General features: G+C 44.8%; 2 protein-coding genes across 9 annotated transcripts in view; one reads left to right on the top strand and one right to left on the bottom strand.

The window, feature by feature from the left end:
• The window catches only part of MYO19 (myosin XIX), a 35948-nt gene extending 15560 nt beyond the window's left edge, over window positions 1-20388 (bottom strand). For 3 of the 4 annotated variants that reach the window (XR_005983121.1, XR_005983122.1, XM_041725314.1), the window contains exons 1-11: window positions 20254-20388; window positions 19421-19579; window positions 18054-18173; window positions 14590-14728; window positions 13961-14109; window positions 12339-12452; window positions 3142-3274; window positions 2381-2450; window positions 1748-1850; window positions 1001-1097; window positions 783-859 (exon numbers count right to left, since the gene is read on the bottom strand). Coding sequence is in view for 2 of the 4 variants with exons in the window: in XM_041725314.1 (XP_041581248.1) it covers window positions 783-859; window positions 1001-1097; window positions 1748-1850; window positions 2381-2450; window positions 3142-3274; window positions 12339-12452; window positions 13961-14109; window positions 14590-14728; window positions 18054-18065 (894 nt within the window). In the remaining 2 variants the exon portion in view is untranslated. The remainder of the gene's footprint in view (window positions 1-782; window positions 860-1000; window positions 1098-1747; window positions 1851-2380; window positions 2451-3141; window positions 3275-12338; window positions 12453-13960; window positions 14110-14589; window positions 14729-18053; window positions 18174-19420; window positions 19580-20253) is intronic. The other variant, XM_041725315.1, reaches the window with a different exon arrangement.
• On the top strand, window positions 19714-24431 carry PIGW (phosphatidylinositol glycan anchor biosynthesis class W). 5 transcript variants are annotated; one of them, XM_041725319.1, is made up of 2 exons: window positions 19714-19853; window positions 22547-24431. In XM_041725319.1, exon 2 carries the CDS (start codon window positions 22556-22558, stop codon window positions 24065-24067), a length of 1512 nt encoding a protein of 503 aa, XP_041581253.1. In that variant the 5' UTR covers window positions 19714-19853; window positions 22547-22555; the 3' UTR covers window positions 24068-24431. The 5 variants fall into 5 exon arrangements, with proteins under 5 accessions (XP_041581253.1, XP_041581250.1, XP_041581254.1 ...); XM_041725316.1 differs by lacking the exon at window positions 19714-19853 and adding an exon at window positions 20458-20791; XM_041725320.1 differs by lacking the exon at window positions 19714-19853 and adding an exon at window positions 20503-20564.
• The last annotated feature ends 549 nt before the right edge of the window (window positions 24432-24980 follow it).

Genomic DNA, 24980 nt, shown 5'->3' with positions numbered 1-24980 from the left:
TGATGGTGCCTCTACTGGACATGATCCCCTCCATGCCTGGGCAGCCCCCATCTAGAGGTAGAGGTCACTTTGCACAGCACAGCCATCTTCCTGCAGAGGCTTCCCTGTGTCTGCTGCCAGCCTATCCTCTATATCCCCTCCTGGTGCTCTGGTGGGTAAGGAGGTGATGGGGCAGGGAGGTAGTCAGCCCTGTCAGCAAAGACAGAAGGGGGAAGGGAGGCCACCAGTGGGATAAGAGGGGCCCAGCTCACCCGGGTCAGTATTCTACCCAAGAGGAGGGAAAAGTTCGAAGTCGGAATTACTACATTTGGTACAAACTGTCACTTAGTGATGTCTGACCTTGAGGTCACTTTACCTCCTAGTTTTCTAAATTATAAGAATGGGAAAAATCTCCATACATGCAGGACTATTGAAAAAACCAAATGGACTAAGAGGTATGAACATGATTTCAAAATCTGAATACACTCGACAAACCTGTGATAGCATTGCTTCTCTAGTCTGATCACTGCATTAATAACTGACTTGGGCACTTGCCCCCTGCCCCCCACACTGTGTGAGGTTTTGTACCACAGCACTGTATACTCAATCACTGTCCTCTATGCCCTGTCTGCCGTGATGCCCTGTCCAGGCTCAGAGGCACAGGGGGCAGTTGACTCCCTAGAGATTAGACAGTGGGGATTAAAGTCCTGGATCTACAGAGTTCAGAAAAGGGAACTATGAAAGTGGCTGCCCATTTGTCACCTCTGCCAAATAAATAGAAGAGGTGTGTCTTTTCTTCTAACCTGAAAGATGTTGTTCTGAGTGGGGTTGTCGATGCCCAAATGAAGCATGGCCTCTCTGGTCACCTCGAAACAATCCTCTGAAAAGGAATCCAAGTCACAGCCCAGTGTCAGGACCAGAGGTCAGCAGGGGCATCGAGGGGTGATGAAGGCAGGCCCTGTGTAGAGGGTAAGTGGGTACTGATGGGCCAGCCCAGGGTGCTGGACAAGGCTCCCCCTACCTTCCAAGGTCCTCTCTGGGTTGGGCAGCCAAGAGAAGGCTGCTCCCTCGGGGAGGTGCCACTGGAGCCTCTCGTCCGTGCTGGCTCCTTTACAGATCTGTGGGGAGGGGTGGGCGGGTGGCTGAAGTGATGGTGTAAGGAAGCTCAGGCCTGCATAAGCCTGGGGTTGCCATGAGAGGAGAAATGCTTTGACATCACAAGGCTGAGAGGTCCCTGAACAGAGCCCAGGGCAGGCCCAGGGGCAAAAGCCACAGCAACAGTTCTGAATGTCTCCAACCTGATGCAAAAAAAACCTGTTGAGGAGGCCTGTGGTCTGATGAAGAAAGCATGACTTCTGTTTGAGGAGCCCCCAGGTCCCATCTGAGAAGGGAGACATACTATTTATGTATGACCCAAAGTCTGATGGGAAACACATCAGACACAGCTCTAGCAAAGCCCTCATTCTGTTGGAGATAGTTGCCATTCTAAGAGTCCTCAGTCTAATGAGGGTGACACAGTCCCAGTCTCAAAGACTTTTTGGTCTGATAGTGAAAGCAAATGCATCTTCATGTCAAAACCATCCTGGGAGCCAAGGTCCAGCGTGAGGCAGAAGTGTTGCATACAGTCTGTAGGAGTATGTGGTGGCATCACCAAAAGCCAAGTGACAAGGCAGGCCTGGAACATGGTGGAGCTGGAGAGGAGGGTTTGGAGGCTCAGACCCATCTCCACCCTAAATCTGGGCAGCTGGGGGCCCAGCTTGACACAAACCTGGTAGAAGATGTGGAAGTTCCTCTCACTGGAGGCCTGGCAGGCCACTCGAGTTTTCTCTAGGAGGTACGTCTGGACTGCAGCTCCAGTCATCTGCTGGGCCCTGAGCACAAGCAGATAGCCATTTAGTAAGTACTTACTGTCTGCCAGAATGCAACCATGCCACTCCCTCCAAAGCTCTTCCACTTAGCCAAAGTGGGTCTTGAGGACTAGGGACCATTCAGCAGGTCCTTGGATGATCTGGAACATTCCCCTGTGACCAGCTCCAGTGGACAGGGCCAACCCCTCTATTTATCATTTTGTCCCATCTCAAGGCAGAACAGAAGCCCCAGGTTCAAGCTCAGGGGCATAGCCCAGAGAGGTGGTAGTTTAACTAAAAGTCCCTGAGCAAGGGTAGAAGCCAGGAGGAACTCACAGGCCATGATAAGCACACTGCCTCAGTGTCCCTAAGGCTGGGAGTTGCTAGAATTCTCCAGGTTTAAAAATCACCCTCGGGTTCATTTATCCCACAAACATCACATGCCAAGAGGAGAAGGGTTCTGCCACAGGTGTAGCCCAGGCTAGAAACTGCCCTGGCCACTTTCAGACTCCCCATCCCATCCTCCCATCAGCCAGAGGGGCAGTAGTCATTACCTGTTCAGCTGGAGCTGGATGAACTTCCCAAAGCGACTGCTGTTGTTATTCCTCAGTGTGCACGCGTTCCCTACAGATCACATACCTATGTTTATAGCACTCCCCCATGTTGACAGGGTCCTCATGGACCAATGTGGGCGGGGGGGGGCATGTCTCTATCAAGTCACTGAATGGCCCCTCTGTGAGTTTCCATGTCACAGAGGGCAGGACTAGGGAATGGGCACCTGGGCTTCAGCAAACGTGTTTCAGGAGAGTTAGAACTTTTTGGCGATGAATGGAATAAGCAAGTCTAGGTTGTCAGGGAATGTCTTCTTTGAAGAGAAAAGACCAAAACCAACCAGCTGTCACTGAGTGAAACAACATCTAGGTACAACAGACCTATCTCCAGCATGCATCTGGGCAGCTGTGGGCCCCGCCTGACACATCTAGGCTGGAGTCCCACATAGACGCTAGCTGATGAGTATTCTTAGTCAAGTCCCCTTCTTCTCTGAACCATTAGAAAACCATATATAAGAACAGGATTTGAACTAGGTGAGCCACGAGGTCCTCTCCAGCACACCATTACATCTGCCTAGGCTAGAGAAGTGGATGACTCTAATAGAAGGAGGCCAAGGGGACCTGGGAGGAGGTTGAGGGTCCAAGGTAGTGAGTGAGAAGGTCTCATCCTCCAGCTCCCAGAGATGGACTCAAAGGACTACCCCTCTCCCTGGGAGGTCTGAGGAAATAGAATTGAGGTACTGTGCAGAGGACACTGAGCTCACCAAAAGCTTCCATGACAGGGTTGGAGTTTAAGATTCGCTGCTCGATCCTCTCTGCGATCTTGTGGCTCTCCCAGGATGTGGGTGAGGCAGCCACCACAGCGTAGAACTTCATCAGGCAGCGGGACGTCCATGTCTGCAGCAGAAACAGCCGTGTGAAAAAAAAAAAAAAAAAAAAGAAAGGGATCCCTGGGTGGCGCAGCGGTTTAGCCCAGGGCGCGATCCTGGAGACCCAGGATTGAATCCCACGTCAGGCTCCCGGTACATGGAGCCTGCTTCTCCCTCTGCCTGTGTCTCTGCCTCTCTCTCTCTCTCTCTCTCTCTCTGTGACTATCATAAATAAATAAAAATTAAAAACAAAAAAAAAAAGAAAGAAACAGCCATGTGGGAGCAGTGTCCCCGTTTTCTCCCACCACACCTCAGGATATGGTACCCACTAGACCCCTCTTCTTCACCAGGCACGCTGCTGCCCACATGGGGGGATGTTTTCAACTGTGTCCTTGGACAAGGCACTTCCCCCATCTGTGAAATGGAGTATGGGGGGTTTGCTCACTTTTGCTGCTCCTAGTTCCAGAGGACACCTTTAAAAAACGAAGGAAGCTGGGATAGAAAAGAGACAACCCATCTTGACCTGGGCAGGCTACTCAGTGTCTCTGAGGGCTCACAGGAAATAATGACTACTCTGTGGCAGACACTGAGCTAATAAGGATGCTTTCTGCGCATTTTCTTACTACACCTATTGATGCAGGTGCCAGGACATACCTGTCTTCAAAATGAAACTGAGGCAAAGAAAAAATTTTAATTCATTGAAGACCATACATTTAGTAAATGACACAGTTCTGATTTATACCCAATCTAATTAGAAAATTCTCAATTTTTTTTAATTTTTAATCAGTTGAAATGAGGCACATTTTCATTTCCAATTGTTTGTTGCCAGAACACAGAAATAAAATAGATTTTTACATACTGACTTTGTAACCTATTACTTTGCTTAACCCTGTGTGCTTTTAAGTTGTAGTAACTTTTGTAAACTTTCAGGTCTTTTTCTTTTTTTTTTTTTTTTTTTTTTTTTTTTTTTTTATGATAGGCACACAGTGAGAGAGAGAGAGAGGCAGAGACATAGGCAGAGGGAGAAGCAGGCTCCATGCACCAGGAGCCCGACGTGGGATTCGATCCTGGGTCTCCAAGATCGCGCCCTGGGCCAAAGGCAGGCGCCAAACCGCTGCGCCACCCAGGGATCCCAAACTTTCAGGTCTTTTTATGAGGTAGGAGATGTTCCCTTCTATTTTCTGAAAGACTGTGTAGAACTGGTGACATTACCTCCTTAAATACTTGGTAGAATTCACAAGGAAGCCACCTGGGCCTGGGGCTGTCTTTGTGACCAGGTTTATTATTATGACTTCAGCACCTTTCATAGATAAAGGCCTATATATTTCTTCTTGTGTGAGCTCTGGAAGTTTGTGTCTTCCGAAAGATTTCTCATTTCAACTAAATTGTAGCATTTATTGGAATAAATAATCTCTCATCAATCTATAGGATCTATAGTGATATCTATTGTCTTTTTTTTTTTTTAAGATTTTATTTATTTATTCATGAGGTGGGGGGAGAGGGAGGAGAGGGAGAGATAGAGAGAGAGAGGCAGAGACACAGGCAGAGGGAGAAGCAGGCTCCATGCATGGAGCCTGATGCAGGACCTGATCCCGGGACTCCAGGATCACACCCTGGGCCGAAGGCAGGCGCTAAACTGCTGAGCCACCCAGGGATCCCCTAATACCTAATTCTTTGATTCCTAATATTGGTAACTTGTGAATTTTTCATTTTTTAAAGTTTGACTAAGATGTTATCAATTTTATTAATCTTTTAAAGAAATGGCCTTTGAGGGCAGCCCTGGTGGCGCAGCGGTTTAGCGCCGCCTGCAGCCAGGGTGTGATCCTGGAGACCCAGGATCGAGTCCCACGTCTGGCTCCTGCATGGAGCCTGTTTTTCCCTCTGCCTGTGTGTCTCTCTCTCTCTCTGTGTCTCTCATGAATAAATAAATAAAAATCTTAAAAAAAAAAAAAAAAAGAAATGGCCTTTGACTTCATTTATTATGTTATTTTTGTTTCCTATTTTATTGATTTTTCACTTTATTTCCTTCTTTTTTTATTTTTATTTTTAATTTAAATACTTATCAGGTGACAGTTCAATGTTGGTTTCAGGGGTAGAATTCTACTGGTTTCAGTAGAATTCATTTACTTACAATACCCAGTGCTCATCATAACAAGTGTCCCCCCACCTCCCTCCATCAACCCTGTTTTTTCTCTACCTTCAAGAGTCTCTTATAGTTTGTTTCCCTCTCTTCCCACACCTCTCCCATATGTTGTTTTGTTCCTTAAATTCCACATGGGTGAAATGACATGGTGTTTGTCTTTCCCTGGTTGACTTATTTTACTTAGCACAATATACTCCAGCTCCTTCCTTGTCATTGCAAATGGCTAAGATTTCATCCTTCTTGATGGCTGAGTAATATTCCATTGCATATATACACATCACATCTATTTTCTTTTAATTTAAATTTTAGGTAGTTAACATACAGTGCAATATTGGTTTCTTTTATCTCCTTATTTTGGGTTTATTCTTTTTTCTCCTACTTGTTTAAAGTGGAAGTTCAGATCATTAGAGTTCTTTATTCTTCCCTAATTAAGCATTTAATGCTACAAATTTCCCTCTAAGCACTGCTATTGTTTCTAAAGATTTTGATATGTCCTATTTTCCTTTTCATTCAGTTCACAGTATTTTCTAACATTCTTTGTTTATCTTTGCCCATAAGCTATTTAGAAGAGTGTTAATTTCCAAATGCTTTGGATATTTTCCAGGTATCTTTATTACTTATTTTTAGCTCAGTTCTACGCAGGATAGAGAACACAGTTTGCATGATTTTAATCTTTTCAAATTGAGATTTAATGGCTCAGAATGTGGTCTGTTGGTGAGTGGATCACGTGTACTTGAAAAAAATGCTGAAATCTCAAACTATAATTTTGATTTTATCAAATTCTTTCAATCCCAATTTTTGCTTCATGTTATTTTGAAATCGTACACATTTAGTATTATCTTCTTTTTTTAAAGTGTTATTTTTTTTCAGTAATTTCTATAGCTAACATGGGGCTTGAACTCATAACCCCAAGATCAAGAGTCACATGTTCTTTCTGACTAAGCACCTACCCCTAAAATGTTCTTTGTTCCATACCAATATAACTGCTTCAGCTTTCCTTTGATTAGTGTTGGAATGTATCTCTTCCCATTCTTTTACTATGAACCTACCATATAATCATAGTGGGTTTCTTGAAGACTTACAACTTGAGTCTTGCCTTTAAAAAAAAGTAATCCAAAAAAAAAAAAAAAAAAAGTAATCCAAGGGACGCCTAGGTGGCTCAGTGGTTGAGTGTCTGCCTTTGGCTGTGGTCATGATCCTGGGGTCATGGGACAGAGTCCTGCATTGGGCTCCCCACAGGAAGCCTGCTTCTCCCTCTGCCTCGGTCTCTGCCTCTCTCTCTCGTGAATAAATAAATAAAATCTTAAAAAAAAAAAAAAAAGAAAAAAGAAAAAAAGAAATCCAATCTGACATTCTTTGTCTTTTAATTGGAGTGTTTAGTCTATTGTCATTTAATGTAATAATCACTATAGCTAGGTTTAAGTCTACTATCTTATTTCTTTTTAAAGATTTTATTTATTTATTCATGAGAGACACAGCAACCATACCCTGAGCCAAAGGCAGGTGCTCAACTCCTGAGCCACCCAGGCGTCCCAACTATCTTATTTCTTTGTGATTTGTTTCACGTGATCTTTGCTACTTTTTTCTTCTTTTACGGCTGAGTTTAGTACTTTTATGATTGTATCTCCACAGTAAACTGTTACTATCTTTTGCTTTAGAGTGAATTATCTTAAAGATTTTTTTTTTTTTAAAGATAGTGAGAGAAAGTTGGGGGTGGGGCAGAGAGAGAGACTCTTAAGAAGGCTCTATTCCCAGTGTGGAGCCAGACATGGGGCTCAATCTCACAACCATGAGATAATGACCTGAGCTGAAATCAAAAGTCAGATTCCCAACCAACTGAGCCACCCAGTCCCCCTGAAGTGAATTATCTTTTAGAGATTAAAAAAAAAAGATTAAAAATAAGATATCACATCCCAATGCTCTTTACTCCTTTGTATCAATCCAAATATTCACCTAGTTTCATCTTCCTTTGGTCTAAAGAACTTCCTTTAATGTTTCCTGTAGTATAGGTCTGTTAGCAAAGAATTCCTTCAACTTTTGCCCGAAAGTCTTTACTTTAAAGTGAAATAATCTCCATGTCCAATGTGGGGCTTGAACTAACAACCCTGAGATCAAGAGCTGTATGCTCTACTGACTAAGCCAACCAGGCATCCCTTGTTTTCATTTTTATAAAGATATTTGACATTTTTGCTGGTAATTGAATTCTAGATTGATAGAGACTTTCTTTAAAAAAACAAACAAGGATTCCTGGGTAGCTCAGTGGTTGAGCGTCTGTCTTCAGCTCAGGGCATGATCCCGGGATCGAGTCCCGCATCAGGCTCCCTGCATGGAGCTTGCTTCTCCCTCTGCCTATCTCTCTCTCTCTCTCTCTCTCTCTCTCTCTCTCTGTCTCTCATGAATAAATAAAATCTTAAGAAAAAAAAAACTTTTTAAATTAAGCAATCTTTATGACCAAAGTGGAGCTCAAAGTCACAACCCTTGAGATGGAGTTACATGCTCTACCGATTGAACCAGCCAGGTGTCCCAACAGATATTTTCTTTCAGCACTTTAAAGATGTTGCTATTACTTTGGGCTTGCAGTTTTTGTTTTGTTTTTGTTTTAAAGATTTATTTAGGGATCCCTGGGTGGCTCAGTGGTTTGGCGCCTGCCTTTGGCCCAGGGCATGATACTGGAGTCCCGGGATCGAGTCCCATGTCAGGCTCCCGGCATGGAGCCTGCATCTCCCTCCTCCTGTGTCTCTGCCTCTCTCTCTCTATCATAAATAAATAAATAAATCTTAAAAAAAAAAAAGATTTATTTGTTTTTTGAGAGAGAGAGAGAGAGAGAGAGAGAATGAGCATGAGCATGAGGGGCACGGGAGAGAGAGAATCTGAAGCAGATTCTGTGCTGAGCATGGAGCCCGATGCAGGGCCTGATCCCATGACCCTGAGATCATGACCTGAGCTGAAACCAAAAGTTGGATGATCAATTGACTGCATAACCCTGGGCTTGTAGTTTTTGACAGATGCCTGTTGCCACTCTTTTTTTAAAAAAATTTATTTATGATAGTCACAGAGAGAGAGAGAGGCAGAGACACAGGCAAAGGGAGAAGCAGGCTCCATGCACGGGGAGCCCGACGTGGGACTTGATCCCGGGTCTCCAGGATCGCGCCCTGGGCCAAAGGCAGGCGCTAAACCGCTGCGCCACCCAGGGTTCCCGCCTGTTGCCACTCTTATCTTTGTTGCTCTTTTTGTAATATTTCTTTGTTTTTCTGGTTCCCACAAAAGTTTTCTCTTTGTTCGGTTTTCAGCAATTTGACTATAATGTGCCTAGGTATGTTTCTTTGTATTTATTTGCTTATTATTTCCTGAACTTCTTGGATCTGTGCTTGCCATCTTTTGTTCATTGTGTAACACCTCTGATCCACGTGTTCTCTTTCTCCTAGTATAGCAATAACAAATATGGTAGACCATGTGATATTGTACCATAGCTCTCAGATGTGCTTTTCTCTTTGTTTCTCTTCTTTTTTTTCTTAAAGATTTTATTTATTTATTCATGACAGACACACACAGAGAGAGAGAGGCAGAGATACAGGCAGAGGGAGAAGCAGGCTTCGTGCAGGAAGCCTGACATGGGACTCGATCCTGGGTCTCTAGGATCAGGCCCTGGGCTGAAGGCCGTGCTAAACCGCTGGGCCATCAGGGCTGCCCTTTGTTTCTCAATTTAAATTATTTCTATTGATTTACTGTCAAAATTCACTGATGTATTTATCTGCATGTCTGGTCTGTTGATAAGGATGAGGAATTATTTGTTATATTTTTAATTTTTATCATTTTCATTTAATTCTTTATAGTTTCCGTATCTCTGCTAAAGAATCTTCTCTGGAGATACTGATAAGCTCGTGAGAAAAGATATGAGCATTCAGGGTCCCACAAGTTTAAAAACCTACCTCTAGTAAGGATCCTTGGTTGACAATCCTATCCATAAACAAAGATTCTAATCAGTTGCTTAATAAGGCATTAAATATGAATAGAAACGTAGTGATCATCAACTATAATAAACCTCTTTTACGACTGACAAATATCACAATAAATGAAGGAAAAGGAATTAGAAGAAAACAGAGTCAATGCAAGGAGAAGAAGATAAATAAAAATTATGAAGTATTCTCAAAAATAAGATACTGACTATGAAATCAGACCAGGATGGTGGGAGGTGGTGGGGAATAATATTCAAAGAACAAGAGAGAACTCGTAGAATTAACCTAACAAAAATTCAAAATTCAAAAAAATTGGAAGGTAGAGAATATCTGCCAGGAAGTCAAACAAAATGTTAAGAGATGGAAGAATAAGTGACAAAAATAAGAATATAGACAATTAAACAAACTTCCTACTAATAACACTAACTTCTAGAAAGATAAAAGAGAGGGGAGGAGATTATTAAATTATTAGCTATAATACAAACAAATTTACCCCAAACAAAAGAACATGAGTTTCAGGTTAAAAAGAACCCCACAAAATATCCAGCACAGCAAGTGAAAAAAACCCAAAACAACCATGCCAAGACACAGCATTGTGAGTTTTAATACCCATGGATAAAAACGAAGACTGTAAAAGCTTTTGGAAAGAAAAACAAATCACCATTATGGACTGGGACTATCATAATGTTAATTCAAAAAATATAGAAGAAAAAAAAATCTTATAAATTTCGAAAGAAAATGATTTCCAACCTGGAATTATAAAATCCAGCCAACATATAAAATTTGAGGCAAAATAAATATTTTCAGGTGCACAACAACTAAAAAATCTGCCCTCTATGTACCTTTTTCAGAAAGTTACTAAAGAATGTGCGCCATAAAAACAAGGCAGTTAAGAAGTTGAAACCATGGGGACCAACACCAGGAGATGAGGGAGTGGGGGGGAGAGAGAGTTTGTCTTAGGATAGAGGGCAATGAGGGGATCCCGAGTGAGGCAGAGAAGCTCTCAGGTAATAACTGTGTGGCAACAGCCCTTGGCAGCCACCAGTTTAGGTGGGAGACAGAGATGTGGGAGCTCTGGGAAGAACATCACAAAAGAAAAAAAAGGACCTGAGATACTTGCCAGTGGATAGGTGTTATCCAGCTTTGGCGACAAGTTTATAATAAACAATAGGTATACAGAAACTAAAACAAGTGAAAAAACAGGGTAATTATTAAGTAGAGGGAAAGTAAAAATTATATAAGAAAGGACAGTATATTTCTCTGTATGCAGTATACTGCTCTAAACAATATATACATGGTTGTAATACTGCATATTAATTAGAAATCGTGGGGATTCCTAGATGGCTCAGAGGTTTAGTGTCTGCCTTCGGCCCAGGGCGTGATCCTGGAGTTCCAGGACCGAGTCCTGCATTGGGCTCCCTGCATGGAGCCTGCGTCTCCCTCTGCCTGTGTCTCTGCCTCTCTCTCTCTGTGTGTCTCTCATGAATACAAATAAAATCTTAAAAAAAAAAAAAAAATCGTCATACAATTATATATGTATTTGGGGGTAGAGAAAGAGGGCTAAATCCTTAACATAGTAGGAAATGAACGAATAAGGTCAAAAACTGAAAAATTAATAACAATATAAGGATGTTGTTTAGAAATATGGATACAAACACCACCCAAATAAACTGCTAGAAGATATGTAAGTAGTTGCCTCTGTAGAGAAGGAATAGTCTTGACAGATAGGGGTCGGGCTGTCATTGTTTTTCTTTGTAAGCCATTCAGTATTGTTTTTGAACTATGTTAATTATGCTACCACTTATTAAAAATAAATTAAAAAAACATACAGACCTAGCAAAAGAACATAGTAGCTGCTCAAAAAAGGGTTATTGAGCTCCAGATGCATAGATTTCAAGCCAGGTCTAGTTTCAGCTCCCCAGAGCAATTCTGGAGGACAATGGGCTTCCTCTAGGAGCTGGATGTTAGCTATTGCACTGGTCACTTTGAAAGAGTTCTTGAAGATCCTCTCTATACCGAAGTCCAAGGTGTCATCCCTACAGCCTTACACTCTTCACCTGTGTCCTTGTCTGTCTTTCCCAGTGGACTAAGAGCCCCCTGCAAGCCTTATGCTGCATTTTTCATCTCTGTTCCTCCCCCTGCCACTCTTCAGTAGCTAGCCCATGGCCTAGAAACTGGCAGGTACTCAGTGCTCAGCATTTCTCTCATATGTAAGTATAGGCAAAGGCAGTTCATGGTCTGAAGAATCCCTTGTGAGAGTAAAAGTATTGTGGAAAGGGTGGGGTGACTCAGTGAGCCTTGGCAGGAAGGTGGTGAGGACTGGCCTGGTAGCCTCCTCTGACCATCCTTGTGCAACATTCTGTCTCATCTGTTGTGGTTCTGGAACCTAGAGGGCCACATGACCGCATCAAATGCTTCTGGCCCAATGCCCTGTCCTTGCCATCAAGGGCAACCCAGAGAATGTAGGTAGGCTACTCCAATAAATCCTTTCCCACAAGTAACCCCAGCTACTTCTAGAGTAGTGCTGCCATGTGCCAAGCATGCCACCAAGCACCTATGTGCACTGGTTTATTTAACTCTTATAGGTGTCCCATGACTTACATGTTGGGCCTCCTGTTCTTGTCATCTTACAAATGAAAGAATTCATGTTTGCAGAGCCTAAATACTTTTATGATGTGCTCTTAACCATATTTTGGAATCCCCAATAGCTGACTTTTGTTTCCAATGGCGTCAGAGCTGAGACCTTTGAGGAGAAAATGAAGGCTGAGAGAAAAATTACTTAACCCAGGTTTACTTGGAAGAGCCTGGACTAGAACCCTGTCTATCTCTTGATTTCCTGACCAGTGCTGCTCACCACCACACACTGACTTCCTGTTTGAGCCAGACTATCTGGAAATGACTAGGCAGCAAACAAGTCCACAAGAATGACCTCCTTCTTCTCTGCCCATCCCACCAGTCACGAAGTTGACATGGTGGGAAAGAGGCCCTCCTACCTTTCCAGCACCACTCTCTCCACTGACGATGATAGACTGGTTGACTGGCTCAATCAGGCTCTTGACATTCCTGTACGTCTGTTCACCCACCGTGAAGATGTGGGGCTTCAATTTCTAAAATATCAAGGGGTGAAAGGTCACGTGAGGGAATGCTTGTCTCCAAGGAGTAGTTAATCCAGTGATGGCTGAGATTGGGAGGCTGCCAACAGCAGTGCCAGGAAACTTCCTCTAGCAAAATCTCCTGGATATAACAGTGTTAGACCCAACTGTGGGACCCCTATGGTGGCTATATCCACTCATCTTCTCTCAGGATAGAAGCAGCGCTGGCCTTGACCAGTCTATGACCTTAACACTTTGTCCTCCCATTTTATCTTACCTTAATAGTCTTATTCTACTTATTATTTTACATTACTGTACTTTGCAGCATACAAAGAACATTCCTACAAGCTACTGGCTAAAAAAATCTGTGCATTACTTAGATAGCTAATCCTATTTTATACATGAGGTATTTGAGGTTTGGAGGGGTTAAATTACCTTCCCCAGTCTACTCATCAGGTAAATGTAACCACATGATTTGAATTCTAAGGCCACTGTTCTCCTTTCCATCAACAAATATTAATTATCCTCAATGTGCTGGGCATTAAACTGGGCACTGGGGAAACAGGGAATCATGACATGGTTTTTGCCTTTGAAGAGGCTGTCAGTCAGTGAGATATGGGCTCTCAGGGAAGACCTGGACACTTAACCATGCATGAGCTTCTAAAGGGTCAGCCCAGCACTGCCTACCTAGCAATGATCACCTACCCACCGCTTCCTGAAGAGAGAACATACTGTTGTGGATAGTATCAGAGCCATCCCTCCCTGCACCTGTTTATGCCCCAGCTGCCTCTTGCCTGAACTGTTAAGAGCCTCCGACTGTTTTCCCTACATCCTGTTTTACCTTCCTGAACCTGACTCCCCAACTTGCAGAGTAATGATCCCCACGGTGGGCTCCAGTCAGTCCCTCTATCCCCAGGGAAACAGCACTATGGATTCACTTTGCCTGCTGTGGGGCTTCAGACCCTTTGCCAGCAGCTCTGGCTTATGTCATCCTCCCATCTCATCTACTTCCTCTCTCCTTGACAGCACCTCTCCTGCCGGCAAGTTTGCTCTTGTCTCTCCCTGAAGACATCACGCACTTAAACACCAACTAGCCTACTCCCTGCCTGTACCACCTCCAACCCCATAAGAATTTGTCTCATTCCTCTCAGTGGAAAGGAACACATGCTGAATTTTCTAGAGCACTCCTTATCATATGTTATTTTATTCTTTCCCCAAAAAAGTGGTTTCTTAAATATACAAATATACCTTTGTAAATCCTTCCCTTTAATAAAGTCACAAACAAGAAAAAAAAAAATCCATTGTCCTATGTCCTTATTTTAGGTTCCAAACTCAGTTAAACAAATATTTATTTGACTCTTACTTTGTACCTGCTGTCACGTGTCCAAAATATTTCGGTCGCCCTGGCACCGGCAGACTCTGAATGACTACATGGCTGGTGAATAGACAATGATGGGGAAGCTGCAAGAAGGCCCAGATGAATATGGCAGAGCCCTGAGGCCCAGGAAGTGGCGGAGCCTTACCTGGGGCTGAGGAGCAGCATGGTACTCTCTCATCAGTGCTGTTGAGTAGAGCTGAGGGATGGGCTTGAAGGGGTTCAGAGCCACCAAGGTGCAGCCAGCATTGGTGTAGAACGTGTCTGCTGCGTACCGAGCCTGCAAACACCTCAGGACTGAGGCAGAGGCACCTTTAGCAAACTCTGGCTCACATGTAGACACAACTGCCCACACAAACACTGGCCTAACTGTGCTACCTTTGCAATTAGCCAAGTGTCTTTAGATCCCAGCAACTCCCTGCTGAATAGGCACAAGATCTAATTAAGATGAGCCCCAAATCTGGAGCAAAGTCTGCCCTGGAGCCTGGGTGCAGCTGCCAGGCAGAGGTCTGGAGCAGCCCATTTGGCGATCAGGAGTCCTGCCTGCCTTGGTCTGGCCAGGGGAAGCTGTGTGAACTACCCGCATCACACCTCCACCCTTCTGAAGATGGCACTTTTTTTTTTTTTTAAGATTTTATTTTTAAGTAATCTCTACACCCAATGTGAGGTTGGACCCCACAGCCCCAAGATCAAGAATTGCATGTTCCACTAACTGAGCCAGCCAGGCACCAACGGGTGCTTTGGAGACAGCATTCTGGAGGAAAGGGAGGCCCATACCTGTCTCCAGTGTCACAGGATTCACCTTGGTGAGGTCATCCAGCTGGTGCAGTGGGGCTTCCCCACTCAGGAACTCCTGCAGGTCTTCTCTGAGGAATCCCCCGCCTTGGGTATCAGAGCCTGAACTGTGGCCATTAACCTAAGAGGCCATGAGGAAAGGGCCATGAAAGCTGGGAGTGAGACCAGGTGGCAGCAATGTAGGGGTGGGGGCCTGAATAGCAAAAAGAACAGGGCTCTAGTATCATAGTCTGGGTGGGTTCGAATTTCAGTTCTGCCACTTACTGTGAGCTTGGATAAGTTACTTAACTTCTCTGAGCCACAGCTTCTTTATTTGTAAATAAAGGAAAATAAAACCAGTTTGCAGGACTACTGGACAGAAAAATAAGAGATATACAAAGCACACAGTGCCTGGCACACAGTGTGTACTCAATAAATGAATAAATGCTATTCCCTCTCCTCTTAATGAGCTCCAGCCTACTGGGACTGGGAGGGGTGGGGCCTAACATGGAGGTCTGCTACAGGGGATCGATCACTTCACACACACTCTCTCTCTCTCTCTCTCTCTCTCTTTCTCTCTCTTTCTCTTTCTCTTTCTTTCTCTCTCTCTCTCTCTCTCTCTCTCTCTCACACACACACACACACACACACACACAGATGAACCATGGTTTGGGCCTTTTTTGAAAGAAACCATTGAGTTTGTGATGAAAAACCAGCTGTGAGGTAGCTCCACACCTTCATCACCTGGTTCTTGGGGCTTAGATTTAGTCTATTTAGTTATTTTCCTCTGCCCTGGGTCTACTTGAGAGGGAGCCTGGTTTGGAAGTTGGATGAGGTTAAGAATAGGCACCAAAAAAAAAAAAAAAAAAAAAAAGAATAGGCACCAAAGGGAAAAAAAGAGGTTTCTCCTTGACCCTGGCCCATCCCTGATGCTGAGGTCAGAGCACAGTTAGATTCATGCAAATCCTTCTTCTCTTGGGGGACTGGGTGGAAGGACAATCACAATCTGAGCCATATTTTATGATCAGCTCTAAAACAACCAGGGAAGTAGATGAGTGTAATGTTCAAGAGCCTAGATCTGAATGCAGATTGTCTGGATTTGAATCCTGATTCTACCACTTACTAGTTGTACAATGTTTTATAAATTACTTAATCTCTCTATGCCTCAATTTTCCTCACTTATAAAATGGGAATGCTGGTAGCAGCAACTTCAGACACTAATAAGCACATCAAGTATTTAGAGAAGGCACCTGGTATATGCACCCTAAGTTAGGTATCATTATTCTTTTAAAAATAGCTCTTCTTTGGGACGCCTGGGTGGTTCAGTGGTTGAGCATCTGCCTTTGGCTCAGGGCATGATCCCAGAGTCCTAGGATCGAGTCCTGCATTGGGCTCCTTGCATGAAGGCTGCTTTTCCTCCCCCTCTCTGTCTCTCATGAATAAATAAATATAATCTTTAAAAACAAAACAAAACAAAAAAACCAAAACAGCTCTTCTTTAATTAGACAATGATATATCAAAGCCTAAAAACCATACATGCCTCTTAAGCCTGCAATTCTTTTAGAAGAAGGGCCATAAGAATATTACCTTCTTATTCACCATATATTAAGCTATTTGTAATTGCAAAAAAACATTGAAAACAACTGATATGTCCAAATGGTGGACAATTTATAGTATATCCTCACAACAGAATAAAGCAGGATAAAAAAAAAAGTATAACTTCAAATAGTTAAAAAAAAAAAATATCTTCAGGAGGGACACCTGGGTGGTTCAGCCCTTGAGTGTCTGCCTTTAGCTCAGGGCGTGATCCTGGAGTCCAGGGATCGAGTTCTGCATTGGGCTCCCTATGGGGAACCTCCTTCTCCCTTTGCCTATGTCTCTGCCTCTGTGTCTCTCATGAATAAATAAGTAAAATCTTTAAAAATATATATTTATATCTTTAGGAAAATATAGGATTTTTAAAAAATCTTAACTCTAGATAGTGTAATTATGGGTAACTTTAATGTTTTTTTTATTTTTTTGCTTATATTTTTTACATTGCTTACAGTGAATGTGACCTTGAATAAGTCACATAACCTCTCTGAGTTTTATCTCCAAAATGGGGATATAGTAGCACTGTACATGTAACACTATAACTTGCTCGAGGACTAAACAAAACTATACATGTAAAATGCTTAGAATACCTACTACTTACATAGGGCTCAACACAGTGCAGCTGCTGGTATGGTTATGATGGATGTTACTGCTTTTTTAATAAGAAAAAAAAAAGCTGAAAACAAACAAACAAAAAGGCCCAGAGCAGACAATTGTCCTGCCTGCTTCTCTCTAGTCTCAAGCTCATTGCATAAGATAAAAGTCTGGAAAATGATCAAGCAGTTTTGTCCACCAGGGCTCCCTTGAGGCTGGCTGGCTTTCCACTTGGTGATCCTAATAAGTCTCAGGCACTTACCTGCCTAGAACTCCACTGGACTGTGAGCTCCTGAAGAGCAAGTATCTTTTTTTTTTTTTTTTAAGATTTTTATTTATTTATTTTGAGAACAAGAGCGAGACAAAGACTGCATGAACGAGGTGGGGAAGGGAGGCAGAGGCAGAAGAAGAGGGAAAAGCAGGGAGCCCAATGTGGGGCTCGATTCCAGGCCCTTGGGATCATGACCTGAGCAGAACGTAGATGCTTAAACAACTGAACCACCCAGGCACCCCATCTTGAACATCTGCCTCAGCCCAGTGCATGGCAACATTTTGTAAATAAAAATTCAGCAAATACCTATCTACTAGCATTCTCTTTGGATGGAGAGCTGCATGTAAAGTATGATACAAATAGGGGATGGGTGATTTGGAATCCCACAGGCCTGGGGCCACAGTAGCCTTTTTAGATAGTCAGACACCTGGAGTAAGGGTAGGTTTTATGTCCCAACCCTTCACTATGCGCTTCATGATCCATTCATCAGACTTCTATATTTCAACATAGGCATCTTCACCCATATTTTTTGCACAGGCTGACCTCTTTGCTTGGACTGCTTACTTCCCTTCTTCACCTGGCTAATTCCTACATATTCTTTAAGGTTCATCTTCAAAGAACACCTCCTCTTGGAAGCCCTAAGCTTCCACTGTACTTCAACAGTTCAGGCTGGGACATCTCTCTGGACTCACTCACTGGTTCAGGCTTGTGAAGTCATCAAAGAGCCCTAAGGATTCCCCTACCCATCCCATCTTATCAATCTCATCATACTCATCCCAGGAAAAAGAGCTAAAGACCCCAATAGGAAAGATTCAAATTAGGCATCAGGAAAAGCTTCTCAATGACAGGTAAAAGGCACTGGAGTGACTACATGAAGAGAGAAAAGACCTTTAAGGGATCCTTCCCTTCCTTCCAGGTCAGGGTAAGTGGAATCTTCTTCAGCCAAGTGACAGATGGGAAAGTGCCTTAGATGCTTCAGGGCCTAGGTTACCTAAGGGTGATGTTTTACCTGCTGGAGCATCCTGCTTCAGTGTGGTCAGCCAGGGTTCTGGGTCACAGGCACAAGCAGTGCTATCCACCCCTTCATGGGAGCACGGGCAGGAACATGGGTCCAGCAAAAGGCTCGGTTCTGGAGGAATGTGAATGAGTCACCTCAGAGCATATGACATGAGAGAGAAGGTAAGAGCCAAACAGGTGAGGGCTTCTTCAGGGTGACTCACTCCTGCTCCGTCCGCCAAGCAAGAGGAACCAAAATGAGAATCAGGGCGAGCCTGAGCAGAGAGGGAAAGTCGGTCCTACCTCCTGCATTAGGGAAGAGGGGAAAATTTTAGGAGGGCCTCCAGAGGCTCCCCAGGCTCTTCAGAGCCAGTTTTACTATAGGGGTTTGGGGTGGGGCTACGTATGTTCTGAGTCAATGTGCCATGGAGAATGGAGACACTGGGAGACAGAGAAGTCTCTTGCCCTATCCTCTCTACTAGACAGAAATATTCTATTTTTGTATAGCCAGTGATTGATGGAACAGGGAGTCTGGAGTCAATTCTTGATGCTCTCAGAAGGTTGCTGTGTGGGAGCAAAATCATAGCTTATTCACAGGAAAGCCACATCATCTTCCTGGCCCACCTTGATCCCTCATCTTGAAAATGGGTATAGTAAATTCACCTCATGAGGAGTGGTTGTGAAGGTCAATGATGTCAAGGAGTACAAATCTGAATATTCACTCAGAGGAGGGATATTGTTATTACTAATAAGGACTACTAAGGATGGATAATCCACTTGGGGACACTAATCAGAACAGTCCAGTGTCATCTTTAAGAAGGCAAAGATTTCAGAGGAGGAAAATCTGAGAGACGGAGTGTTGTGAGGCTGTACCAGGGCCAATCTCTGAAAAACTGTAAGTGACCCTAAGACTCAGAATTTCCCAGGCCTCACACTTTCCTAGCAAGGAGGGATGAAGATGAAGGGTGTCTGTAATGGATTAACCCTGGTGGAGTCTTGTTTGGGGTTCCGAATATATCTAGCACGTGAAAGAATTCAGGGACAGGGAATTCATACAAACTGGAAAAAGGACAGAGAAGGGCATCAGGAATGTGTTGGCCACATTCACCACAGATACAGACCATATGCTGTCCAAGGGACAGCCATGGAGAGGACACCCAGAGAGTCAAGAAGAACAAAGCTCCCAAAACTGGAAGCTCATTTTAAGAGACAGAATCAGAGGGGGAGCATAATAGGTTGTGGAGTTAGAAACCAAAGCTCCAACTCCTCCAAGGCAGATCATAAGCGCTCTCTAAGCCTTATTCTGTTTACTCGTTTGCAAAAAGGAATACTAATACCTACACCTCAAAATACTGAGTTAAGGATCAAATGGGCTAGTACCTCTAGAGAACGCTTTGCAAATCTTGGTTATTATGATGATGCGTCTGTTCCCAGCCAGAGTCAAGTCAGATTAGAGCAGTCTTCTCCAGTTCTCCCAGCTCTCGCTTTCCCCCAGCTTCGCGGGTTACCAGCCAGGAATTTCTGGAAAGGGTGTGACCACTGTGGGCAGAAGGGAGACGGTAATGAACAGATGAAACACTAGATCAAGGCAAGAGGCAACCTGATCACTAGCTCCTCCTCCTACCCAGCCTCAGGTTTGTCCTCCGTTCGGAGGACAGTGGGAGGGCAGACGAGAAAAGCTGGGTAAGGGTCCTGGGAACACAGCGGGGCCCGCCCCCAGGTTGCCGGCGGGAACCGGGACTCCCTCTCGGGACGAGGTGCCCGCTGGGACTGGGGCTTGGATGCCGCTCCGGAAGCACCTGGCACGGCGAGGGTATGCCCTTCCCAGGAAGGTGGATGTGACCCCAGCCAAGGGCGCGGCCGCCCTTGACGCTTCCCGGGGCCAGCCGCCCCTTCCCTGGTCCCTAGGAGTGCGAGAGGAGGGGCAGGAGACGGGACTCGGCCTCCCAGCTGGGGCCTCTGCCCGACCCCGGGGCGCCTCCTGCAGCAAGGTGGAGAGGTGGAGGGTTCTGGGCTAGGGCCGAGCGCCGGGCTACCCACTGCGGACACGAGACGGTCAAAGAGGAAATGGGAAAGGGTGGGCAAACGGGGCTTTGGAAAAAGGAGAGGAAGATGCCCCGGGTCTTCAGCGGCGGTTCTCCGGCGGCAAACCGGCCTCTCTACCCTTTCGGGGTCACCAAGCGCTTCGGACCTGGGCTGGGGGTGTCACTCACCGGTCCCACGGCCCGAGCCGCTGCGCGCGCGGCCCCGCTAGGCCCGACTGAAAAGGCAGGCGGGCGGGCTGGGAGAGTCGGCGGGAAGAGGAGGGGCGGGAGCGAGCCGGGCAGGACGGGAAGCCGGGACCGCCGGGGCGCACCGGCCGGCTACCCGCTCCGGCAGAGTGGCCCGGAGCCCCGCGGCTCCTCCCCCGGGGCGGGGCGGGGCGCGCACTGGGCGCGGGGCGCACGTGGCCCGCTCTGGACGCCGGGTGGGAGCGAGGGGCTGCAGCTGGGACAAAGCGCTTGGAGAACCCGGGCTGAGAGGGGTGAGGCGCCGGCGTCCCGTGTTCCGGGGGAGAGGCGCGGGAGCCAAGGCCTCACGGGGCCCCGTCCTTCAGTAGAGGACGCCGTGGTCGAACACTGAGCCGGGCCCTCTGATCCCGCCACTCTGAGAGACTCGTCGTGGGCTCGAGAGTGGCGGTGAGGCGTGGGCCGCGTCCGCTCCGCTCCGGACTCCTCTGACGGACCTGGGCGCGCGGCAGGCCCACCACAGGCAAGAGCCGGGAGGGGAGCCCGCGGGGCCGGAGAGCGAGCTCGGGCCCTGGGCGGGGCGCACGCGCGCGCGGAGCCCCCGCCCGGAAGCCTCGGCCGCCCCACGTCGGCCGGAAGCGCGGCTCGGGAGGCGGAAGCGGCTTGCTCCCGCGTGGCCCTGCGGCTGCGGTGGGAGCCGCGCTGCCGGGCTCCGGTAGAAGGCCGCCTGCCGGGGCGCCGGGACACCGGAGGCACGTGAGGTGCAAGGGCCGGCGCGGCCGTGGCGCGTGTCAGTCAGGAAAAGGACTCCGTCATTTTTAAAGGCCAGTCGATTACGATCGGTTTGTTATCGTGAGGAATTGTTGCTTGTCCAGACAGGCCGTCAGGCGGGCGTGCATTCATTCGTTTGTTCCACGCGGCTGTGGTCTGGCCAACAGAAGTGTTCTGTGTGCCACTTTTCAGACATTGAAATATGATAGAGGTGTTTTACATCCTTTTGAAACCACGAACACTAGCGTGTGCGATACGCCCACGCCTCCCCCGTCCCGCGCGTTCCCCCATGACTAGCATCCATTCTATCCCATCTACACCTTAACCTGAAAGCGTGGCTGTGAATGAGATAGGAAGCAGCCTGGGGCTCAGGATGTCCCTAGAGGACTAGTATTTTGTACTAGTGAGGCAATGGCTTCAGAGGGACTTTTCACACAAACCAAGGTCCCCAACTCCAGGGTGCATTTAACTACCATCTCTCTCCCGGTCCGTCTCTGATTTGACTTGAAGTCATCAGTTAAATGTATTCAATTTCCATCACAAAATTTTAATAACATATCCTATGCTTTGTAATAGGAATTTCTGTGAGTCCATTTTCAGGGTTTATATCCCAAATTAAGTTTGTCAGTCTGCCTTATACTGAGAATAGCTGCAGCTTTTTAACCAATGATTTCATACCATTAGCAAGACATTCTTATCCTTTTTTTTTTGTTGTTAAGATTTTACTTACTTACCTGAGAGAGAGAGAGAGAGAGAGAGAGAGCATAGATAGGGAGGCAGAAGCCGACTCCCCGTGTCGCAGAGAGCCAGAGGTGGGGCTGGATCCTAGGACACCAAAATCCTGACCTGAACTCAAGACAGACAATTGACTGAGCCACCCAGGCACCCCTCCTCTCCCCCCGCCCCCCGTCGGTATTTTAAAGATTTATTTTAGAGAGCGAGAGTGAATGAGCACCAGCAGAAGAGGGTGAGGGAGAATCTCAAGTAGACTGTGCTAAGCGTGGAGCCGATCCTCAGGCTTGATCCCTGAGATCAAGACCTGGTCTTGAAACCAAGAATAAGATGCTTAACTGGGTGTACCACCCAGATGCCCTGACATTCTTATCCTGATGTGTTAGGCTTCTTCCCACGATCCTTGGAAGGGGAATCACAAATTCTAATTTCTGCCCTGATTTGAGATCACTAGAGGCTAAAGTTCTGCTGTGAAATCTAGGAATAAGAGTAAAATTGGGGCCCTGGGTGGTGCAGTCAGTTCTAAGTGTCAGACTCTTGGTTTCAGCTCAGGTCATGATCTCAGGGTCTTGAAATCAAGCTTTGTGTTGGGCTGAGTTCAGTGAGGAGTCTGTTAAGTCTGTTAAGTTTCTCCCTTCTCCCTGTATCCCTCCCCAAACATGCTCTCTCTCAAGTAAACTCTTTTTAAAAAAGTAAAATCAGGTCACATACATATATATGTCTATTCCAAAAGAACATTGCTTTTCCAATGCATCCTTTGCTCTTATTTTCACAGGAAGAAAAAATGTCTCAAAAGCAGATGAAGGAAGCTTTTGTCAGTAACCACAATGGAACCAGTGTGCTAGAAGTCACCCAAGGCCTGTGCTTACCTGCATTCTGTATCCTGTGCAGAGGGCTCCTGATCATTCTCTCACAGTACTTGTGTTCTTCACATACCTGGAGAACTAGGCTATTCATTGACTTTGTTTTCTTAATAGTTCCCCTGGTGGCAACTTTGACCATTTTGTCTTCTTTTGTCCTCCTTGAGCACCTTGCTGTAATTATCCTTGGGGCAGGGCTATTCTATCAAATATACTGCAGAAGAACTTACTATGCCAGAATACCTGTCCAGAAAATACTTGAAAAATTCTTGAAAATCAGTCTAGAATCAGAATATGTTCCAGCCATCTCTTGTTTCCGTGTAATTAACAGTGCATTTACTGCTGTTGCTATTTTGGCTGTAGACTTCCCACTTTTTCCCAGAAGATTTGCCAAAACTGAGCTCTATGGGACAGGAGCAATGGATTTTGGAGTAGGAGGTTTTATTTTTGGGACTGCAATGGTTTGTCCAGAGGTTAGGAGAAAATACGCAGAAGAAGGGTCCAGATTTTATTATCTTACAAAGTCATTGTACTCTGTTTGGCCATTAGTCTTCCTAGGAATAGGACGATTAGTCATTATAAAATCCATAGGCTATCAGGAACATTTAACGGAGTATGGAGTTCACTGGAACTTTTTCTTTACCTTAATGGTTGTGAAACTTATAACATCATTGCTATTGATTATTTTTCCTCTAAATAAATCCTGGATTGTGGCCATCAGCATTATTGTGTTATACCAACTAGCCCTGGACTTTACCCCATTGAAAAGGTTAATTTTGTATGGCACTGATGGTAGTGGCACAAGGATTGGTTTACTAAATGCCAACCGAGAAGGAATAATCTCTACTTTGGGGTATGTGGCAATTCATATGGCTGGTGTGCAAACAGGGTCATATATGTTTAAAAAAAGATCACATGTCAAAGACTGGATAAAAGTAACATACTGTATTCTGCTGACAGCAATTAGCCTCTTCATATCTCTTTACATAGTTCAGGTAAATGTAGAAGTTGTATCTCGGAGAATGGCCAATTTAGCCTTTTGTATTTGGATAGTTGCTTCCAGCCTGATCCTTCTTAGTAGTTTATTACTAGGTGATATAATTTTGAGTTTTGCCAAATTTCTAACTAAAGGGGCTATCGTACCCTGTTCTTGGAAACCAGTCCAGCCATCTGCTCCCAGTAAAAAGCATTCAGAATCTCTAGTCTCCGAAGCTGAAAGAAAGGAACCCAGTCTTTGTTTAATCACAGCTATGAACAGAAACCAGTTAGTGTTTTTCTTGCTATCAAATATAACTACTGGTCTCATCAACCTGATGGTAGATACATTACACAGCAGTACTTTGTGGGCCTTAATTGTGCTCAATCTCTATATGTTTACCAACTGTTTAATTATATTTGTGTTACACTTGCAAGATAAGACTATAAAATTTTGGTGATCAGTATAGGTACAAAGTACTTGTGTTACAGAACTATTATCTTAATGAGGAGAAACATTAAATGTGAAGAAAATGGGCTTTTGGCAACCCAGTGTTATTATTATAGAATTGAGTTTCAATCCTCTGTAATAGTAGTGATGCTTACTGTTCCAATGTATCTCAACACTATGTAAAACAAACCAATAGAGAATAGACAGAGTCTTGTGACTTGTTAGAATATTTATTAAATTTCACTATTTTAAAGAAACTGGAGTCGTGACACTGAAAAATTAGATGGTAGAAAGGAGGATTTTTACTTTCCATCTTATATCAGAAACCATTCTGTATTTTTCTATTGTATGACTTTTATAATAAAATTTACATTAAAATATCTCAGTGTGATTGTGAAATTGTCAACACTTTATTGCTCAGTTTTAACCTTTTAAAAAAGACTAAGAAAGCAAACGTTTACAATTAAATACTTATATACTATTAAGTCAGGAAACAAATGCTGCAAAGAATGGACTGAATTGTACTACGTAGTTTACATGCCTAGTAATTATGAGACAGTAGTTTTACTTTGGGACTAATTTCTTTAGCCAACACTGTGCTCTAGGGATGATAAGCAGGTTTTCTGATATCTTGGAACTTGTAATCCAGTGGGGAAAGACACTGAACAACTATTATAAACTGTTAAGTCATGAAGTATAGGTTACCAAGAGTGTCATGAAGAACTGATCTAGTAGAGTCAAAGTTTTACTCACAAATGGTATTTTTTTAAAAAAATTTATTTTTAAGCAATCTCGACTGCAACATGGGGCTTGATCTCACAATCCCAAGATCAAGTCACGTGCTTAGGCACCTGGGTAGTTCAGTGGTTGAGCGTCTGCCTTCAGCTCAGGTCGTGATCCTAGGACTCCTGCGGGGGGAGCCT

This window comes from Vulpes lagopus, chromosome 12, assembly GCF_018345385.1.
Source record: "Vulpes lagopus strain Blue_001 chromosome 12, ASM1834538v1, whole genome shotgun sequence".
NCBI classification, from domain to species: Eukaryota; Metazoa; Chordata; class Mammalia; order Carnivora; family Canidae; genus Vulpes; species Vulpes lagopus.
This window is presented reverse-complemented; position numbering and strand designations above follow the sequence as displayed.

Excerpts from the sequence above, each read along its gene's own strand:
- PIGW (XM_041725319.1), top strand. The coding sequence starts at position 22,556 with ATGTCTCAAAAGCAGATGAAGGAAGCTTTTGTCAGTAACCACAATGGA.